Source organism: Empidonax traillii, unplaced genomic scaffold (genome assembly GCF_003031625.1).
Source record: "Empidonax traillii isolate 1590-97213 ecotype Southwest subspecies unplaced genomic scaffold, ASM303162v1 scaffold6:size4315531, whole genome shotgun sequence".
Taxonomy (NCBI): Eukaryota; Metazoa; Chordata; class Aves; order Passeriformes; family Tyrannidae; genus Empidonax; species Empidonax traillii.
In genome coordinates, this window is record NW_020955199.1 from 1184740 (window position 1) to 1192420 (window position 7681).

The window sequence follows — 7681 nt, forward strand, 5'->3', positions numbered from 1 at the left end:
CTAACAGAAGTGTCAAGACCAATTCAAGTTTTGCCTTTGTCTCTCTGATTTTCTTTCAGCAAGACCTAACTATATTCCTAAACTCTTCCTGAGTAGCCAGCCCTTTTTTCCATAGTTGGTAGATTCTCTTTTTTACCCTAATTTCCTTTAAAATCTCCCTGTTCAGGCAGACCAGTCATCTTCCCCGTCAGCTTGCCTTTCAGCAGACTGGGACAGCCTTCTCTTGTGCATTCAAGACTTGCTTCTTGAAGCACGTTCATCCCTCCTGGACCCCTTTGTTTTCAAAGGTAGTTTCCCAGGGAACACTCCAAACCAGTCTTCTGAAAAGGCCAAAATCTGCCCTGTGGAAGTCCAGCGCAGAGGTTTTATTGATGGCCCTCCTTGCACCCCTGAGTAGTGAAAACTCTACTATTTCATGGTCTCTGTGGCCCAGACGGCCTCCGACCACCACATCTCCCACCAGCCCCTCTCTGTTTGTGAACAGCAGGTCTAGCGGGGCCCCACCCCTGGCAGGCTCATTTACCAGCTGGAGCAGGAAATTATCCTCTATACACTCTGGGAATCTCCTAGACTGCCTCTTCTCTGCTGTGTGGAGCTCCCAGCAGACATCCAGCAGGTTAAAGTCACCCACAAGAACAAGGGCTGGAGATTTTGAGAACATCTACCAGCTGCTTGTAGAATAATTCATCACCCTCATCATCCTGGTTGGGTGGTCTGTAACAGACTCCCACCAGGATATCAGCCTTGTTGGCCCTCCCCCTTATTCTGATTCACAGGCACTCAACCTCATTGTTACTGACTTCAGGTTCTACAGAGCCTGTAGAATATAGAGCCTGTACATATAGAGCCTCTCCATCTCTCCTACCTTGTCTGTCCCCTCTGAAGAGCTTGTAGCCATCCATGGCAGCACTCCAGTCATGCGAATCGTCCCACCACGTTTCCATGATGGTGACTACATCACAGCTTTCCTGCTGCACGATGGCTTCCAGCTCCTCCCGTTTGTTACCCAGACTGCGTGCGTTAGTGTACGTGCACTTCAGCTGGACTGCTGGTTTCACTCTTCACCTGGGCTTCCCATCTAGGCTTATCTCTGAGGAGCCTGGTTTCAACCCCTTCCCCCTTCAAACCTAGTTTAAAGCCCTCCTGATCAGCCCTGCCAACTTATGGGCTATAGTCCCTTTGCCCTTGCTGGATAGATGAAACCCCTCTGATTTGAGAAGACTAGGGATCATGGAATTTGCCCCATGGTGAAAAAAAACAAAATTCTGCCGGTGGCACCAATCCTTTAGCCACCTATTGATGAGATGGGTTTTCCTACTCTTCTCCTCATTCATCCCTGCTATTGCTGGAATTGAGGTGAATAACACCTGTGCTCCTGTCCTATTAACTAATCTACCCAGTGCCTTGAAATCCTTTTTAATCACCCTGATACTTCTTCCATTAATGTCCTCACTGCCAGCCCAGACCACCAGCAGTGGACAATAACCAGAAGGTTGGATTAGCTCAGGGACTTTCCTGCTAATGTCCCTCACCCAGGCCTCAGAGAGTCAGCAAACCTCCCTGTGGGATGGGTCTGGTCGGCACAAAGGGCCTCAGTTCCCCTCAGAAGGGAGTCACTAACTACAACTATCCTTTTCTTCTTTGTAGCTGTGGTTGTAATCCATCTGGTAGATAGGGTGGAGCCAGGAGACAGGTCCAGACAGGTCTTCCTCCTGACTGTCCTCTACCTGATTCTCTGGGTCCAGGGCCTCAAACCTGTTCTTTCTTCATTTTAAGGATATTTAAACATTGAAATAGGCTGCCCAGGGCATGGCATCACCATCCCTCAGAGTGTTCAAGAAATGATGGGATGTGGCACTTAGTACTGTGATCTAGTTGACATGGTGGTGTTTGGTCAAAGGTTGGACCTAATGGTCTTCTTGGAGGTCTCTTCCCACCTAAATCATTCTGATTCCAAGAGGGTTAGCAAACATTGGAACAGGCTTCCTGGAGAGATAGCTTATGGCCCAAACCTCTCAGTGTTTAAGATGCATCTGGACAATACCCTTAATAATAACGTGTTTTAACTTTTGTTCAGCCCTGAATTGATCGTTGAACTAGATGATTGTTCTAAGTCCCTTCCAACTGAAATACTTCTGTTCTGTTTGTGCTTATCTACTTCCTGAACTAATAAGAAGCTAGAGCTTATTAGCCAATGATGTCTCTGATACGACTTGCAGCCAAACCCTGGGTGGAATCTCTGGATAACAATGTTTCAGGCTAGCTTTCTGTTGTAGGGTAAATGCATTCATCAAGTTACAAACTGAAAGTCACCCCTCAGATATAAGTGTTGGTAGACCCCAGCTTGGTTCTGTACCGTCTCTTACTTCTGTTCATAATGGTGCTGGTGAACTGGGAGAATAACACCTCAGGTCAATTTCTAAAGTAAACTGGGTGTTAACAGCAACACCCACAGAAATGAAGCAGTAAAAAGTACAGGATATATATTAAACAACTCATCTTTTCGTTTGGGTTTTTTATCCACTTTCCATCCACAAGAAATAGATTTCATTTGTATGTTTCTAATTAAGTCAACAGAAAAGAAGTCACAAAGCACGGTTGCTTATATAAATCTCCATCCTTCCCCCATATTTTGCACACACTTCCTGATAATTGCACATAATTTTTATGCTGATTGAAGTGTTAAATATTGGAAATGCATGTGAGTTTTAGTGTCTGTAGAATGTTTTTTATTTAAAACTTCTATATAACATGAGCACAAGACTCATCATATGTTCACCTTTTGTCAGATGAGTAAATATGTCTTTTTGGATTCTGTTTTAGGGAATTCACTATTACCGTAAAAGAAAATGTCTACATCTAACATTGCAGTCAGAGTGGAAACCTGGCTTTCATCCACATGGCATGTTAAAGTTCCTTTGACATGGCTGGAAGCATGCATTAATTGGATCCAGGAAGAAAACAGTGGTAGTAACTTAAGTCAAGCTCAGATTAACAAGCAAGTATTTGAGCAATGGCTTCTTACCGATCTGAGAGACTTGGAATATCCCATTTTGCCTGACTGCATCTTGGATGCTCCCAAAGGAGAGTTGTCAGGCTTCTACTCCATACAGATCGATTCACTGGTTGATGTTAGCCAGCCAGCATATTCTCAGTTGCAGAAGCTAAGAGGGAAAAACACTGTAAATGAAGAAGTAACAGCCAGTACTCAAGCATTTCAGAAGCCCTGGGAAGCAAAGCCTACTCGAATGCTGATGCTACAACTAACTGATGGAATACATCAAATTCAGGGCATGGAGTATCAACCAGTGCCTGTCCTGTGCAGTAATCTTCCTCCTGGAACAAAAATCACTCTACAGGGTAATATTACATATCGTCTTGGAGTCCTTCTGCTTAAACCGGAAAATGTGAAATTGTTGGGGGGCGAAGTGGATGCTCTTCTTGAGGATTATTCTCAAGAAAGAGTCCTTGCTAGATTAATTGGAGAAACTGAAAACCGTAATTCTGTTGGACAAACTGGTCTTGAGCAGACTTTTTCCAGGCCTGTTGATGAATTAGAACAAACTCTTGGCCCTTCAGATGAAGAGCTTTTAGCTAGTCTTGATGAAAATAATGAATTTACTTTAAACAATGGAACATCTTTAGAAAGTGGATACTGCAGCAGGAGCAACAATTTAAGTACAGCCTCAGGTTCACTGACTGTACACAATGGAAATGTTTTGATAGAGAAATCTGAAAGCCCTTTGCCTCGTTCAGATGAACAAGTTTCACCTACAGAATATGCTGATGGCTTTTTAAATGACTTTCCTGTAGAAGATGACTTTCTTCTGGAAGAAGAGATGCAAATAGAGCTGGATGAAGTGGTCATGAACAGAAACACAGGTTTAATTACTGAAGGACTTCCACATACACATAGAACAGTGTGCAATTTGTCTTTAAATGGCATGTGTGAAAAAAGTGATGTGAATGAAAGAGATAAAACTATGGAAGCTATCAGCAAGGAAAAGAATTTTGGAAAAGCAATATTTGATGAAGGTGGAAATAGTACGAATAGCTTTTTGCAGCTCGGAAGCATACATCAGACCTGCAGTTCTTCAGATTTTTCTTTGGAAAATCCTCCTGAAAAGGGGCAGAATGATACAGACTTAGATGAAAGCAGCTGTAAATTCCAGCACACTTCTGACAGCAGGGTGTTAAATGGTGATCCTATATTTTTCTCAAAAACAGATCCAGAAGCAGATCAGCAGAAGCATGATTCACAGACATTTTCTTGCAGAGCAGTAGAGCCACATTTAGATTTGGATTCTTCACCTTTCACATATATTTCCCTTCTCCTTGCAAAAAAACCAGAAACTGTTACAATTCTGAAAGTTAAGTGTTTTATTGTTACTCTCACTGGAAACCTCACAAACAGCAATGGGTCCTGGGGCATAAAGGCAAAAATTTCCGATGGTTCTGCTTATCTTGAAGTAGATTTTGCTGATGATATTCTAACGAGCTTGATTGGCTTTTCAGTGCCTGAAATGAATAGGCTGAAAAAGGACCCAGCTTTACGTCTAAAGCTTAAGGATGGTTTAGAGAAATGTCAAAAACAACTGATAGATCTCTGTTGTTTGATGACTATTAAGTTTAATCCATTCCAGTCTAAAAGTACTGTATTAATCCTCCAGGATGCTGATGCAAGGCATCTAGAACAATTGAAGAAACGTTTGAATAAATAACATGCAAACTTGCAGACTATGTTTTAGGAAGCATTTAAGTTATATTTCCCCTGAGGGACCATTGGAAGTTAAATTTTAAAGTTAAGTGATGTGTCTTTTATCAGGAATTATAATGGAAAATGAGAGAAGGAGACGACTTAACAGAGCAAAACCAACAGTTTGTTTCTTATGGTGATAATATTGAAATAAACTTTCAAATATTTCTGTCTTGATTTAAAATACTCATGCATCACTTTCATTCTACAAAATCCTGTATGTTTTGGACTGGTACTCCAAAATGACAAAATTTGTCAGGAAATGTATAACAACAAATAAAGTTCCATTATTATACTTTTTCAAGTACTTACCTGATTTTTAAAAGGAAGATATGGGAGACTCTCAGTCTTTTCTTGGAGGAAACCAGTTGAGTAAATTTAAATAAAGAGTTATTGTTTAAATACAGTCACTTTTGATTCTGACAATCTGAAAAATCAAATATGTATTCAATGCACAAGAATCTGAAGTGCAGAGAAATGAAAGATTTTCTCCAAAATGTTCAGGTGGGGGGGAAAAAAAAACTCTGTAGGAACATGATATTAAAAGACCTGTATATTTTTTAAAATAATTTATAAGAAAGCCAAGTATTTTGAAGTATTTTATTAACAAATAACGGTTATATATAGTTTCAATTTTTGTCATGTTAGTGTTAATCACTGCTAATAGTTTGAACCTGCAGGCAAACTTATTAAGACTTCTGATTACTTGTCAGCTTTTTCACAGAATAGTCAAATACTGCAAACCTGTTGTATAGTGTATTTAATGTTGGTGTTAATTTTGATTCCTTTTTTTTTATTATTATTTTCTGCTTCTAAAATATATACAAATAAATATATTAAAGTTTTCATTTAAACTTTGGTGGAAGCTGTCCAGTCACTTCAAAAGAAAAATATACATCTTGGTGAGTCTATAGAGTATCAGAAACTATTTGATTAAGGTTTATGTTCTTTTTACTGACCACCCTTTTCTCCTCTTGTTTGTCTTTTGTCTGTTTTTGTTTGGTTGTTTTTGAGTTTTGTTTGTGCTTTTTATTTTGGTTTGGTTTTTGTCCTTTTTTGGGTTGAGTTTGGCTAGGTTGTTTTCCTGTGAAATTAGAAGAATTAAAATTCTAGCAGGGGAAGGAGGATAAAGGAGAGGAGCAGTCCGCACAGTGTTGATGTGCTGGCAAAGAATGTAAAATTAGTGGCCATTTTTTTTGAGTTGGCCTGTCAGTATCTTTCTTCAGAGCCTTTTCTTTCTCTGAACAATGTCTGTTACAACAATGAGAATTGCTGTAAGAGACTGTCAGTATTGCCTTACTAACCCATCTAAAAACTGAGAAGACTTCAAGACTTCAAAGAAAATGAGGTAATTTGCTAAGTAACGTGAAAATGGAGGGAGGTGGAGGAATCTTGAGGTTTTTCACGCTTGAGACATGAGGGGTTTTAGGTGTTATTTTATATGTTTTAGAAACATATAAATTCCTGTATTGCCTGCCTTCCTCTCCTCACCTTTCCCTCCCCACTCTGGAAGGCACCTGATCAAATTATAACACAGTGAGTCACCTTTGGGTTTATTTTCTGAGGCTTTTGAGAACTGCAGATCATTTAGAACTGTAACAGCAAAAGCTTTTGTCTGTGTGGAACCTACATTGCTGGATCTTTAGTTATTTACAGAAAAAAATCACTTGTCAGTAGGAAACTGACCAAGTTTCATTTCATGTAATCCCTGTAGAGGGTAACAGAGCTGACTGTAAACATTTTGTATAGTTTTATGGAACTATTTCTCCTATAATGAGTTGGGAAACTTCCTTTGAAGTTTTTGCCCAGCCATTTAAAAGGATAGGAGTCCATAAATGTTCAAGAGACAGAAATAATCCACAGACTTTATTCTACTTGTGCAAAGCAAGAAAAATGTCATTCAAAATGCAAAATCAAATAAGGGGTTGGGTTTGTTGTAGATGATGAAGTCATACCTGCCCCTTTTTGTGTTAAGGCTTAGCCGTCTCTGCTAAAATAAGTTCATGTGTCTCCTGTCCTCTTCCTCCCTCTACACAGTCCCTGCCTTAAAGGCATTGTTACCTGTCTGACTTTTTTTTCTCCTCCCGCCTCTGTTGTCCTTGCCTTCATTTTCAAGATATGCTTCCTGGAAATCCACTCTCATGCCTGCTATCCCATGCAAGCAAGAAGGTACATTGACAGGGTTTGTGGGGAAAATCCTCTCCGCGCTCCCTCTCGCAGGGACAGAGCTGCTGTGATGCGAGTCCCGGTGGTGGCTAGCTGCAGAGATCACGCAGCACGCAGGCAGTCCAGGGGTGAAGAGAGTTTTTTCAAATTTCCTGCAGCTTATTAAGGCTGCTGGGAGGAAGGGAGGGGATTGGCTACTCGGCTAGCCAACGAGAGGGGATGTGAGGTTAACACCCAATGGGAACCCAGGGACCAGGGAGAGACAGGTGAGACAACCAGTGGGGTTAGAATAGGGGTGTGAGCTACCTTTGTGGGTGGAACAAACATGGCAGTGCCCAGGGCAGCCCCTTGGGGACTGAGTGAGGGAGATTTTGTACAGCATAGGGAGTTCCCGTACAATAAATTCAAGATGCCTGAGTTTAAACTATAAGTTTTTTCCTGTGTTGACTCTGGGAAACTTCATCTGCGTTGGTTTTCCCTCTAAAGATGCTGCTTCCAAAGTGCACAGCCTTTGCTGTCCCTCACAGTACATCTAAATACTGCTAGCTGTTCGCAGTTTGACACTACAGATATTTCAGTGCAATCTTCCGGTATATAAGATTTCCAGTTCTGTGTTCAAGCTTTTAGAATTAATGAGAAATACTGTATAGTTCTTCTGACAAGAAAAGAAAGTAAATTAGTGATATTGAAAAAGCATGCTTAGTTCTAAGAGCAGTATGTCAAACAGAAAATGTCATATGTGGCTGTTTGTACCAGTCA

At 40.7% G+C, this 7681-nt stretch overlaps 1 protein-coding gene across 2 annotated transcripts in view; it reads left to right on the forward strand.

The window, feature by feature from the left end:
• Positions 1 to 5033, forward strand: part of RMI1 (RecQ mediated genome instability 1) — an 8436-nt gene extending 3403 nt beyond the window's left edge. Inside the window, exons 1-2 of one of the 2 annotated variants that reach the window (XM_027880404.1) lie at positions 2660 to 2701; positions 2824 to 5033. In XM_027880404.1, coding sequence (XP_027736205.1) covers positions 2850 to 4721 — 1872 coding nt within the window. In that variant the 5' untranslated portion in view covers positions 2660 to 2701; positions 2824 to 2849 and the 3' untranslated portion in view covers positions 4722 to 5033. Of the gene's footprint in view, positions 1 to 2659; positions 2702 to 2823 lie in introns of those variants that run through there. The other variant, XM_027880394.1, reaches the window with a different exon arrangement.
• Positions 5034 to 7681: the final 2648 nt, after the last annotated feature.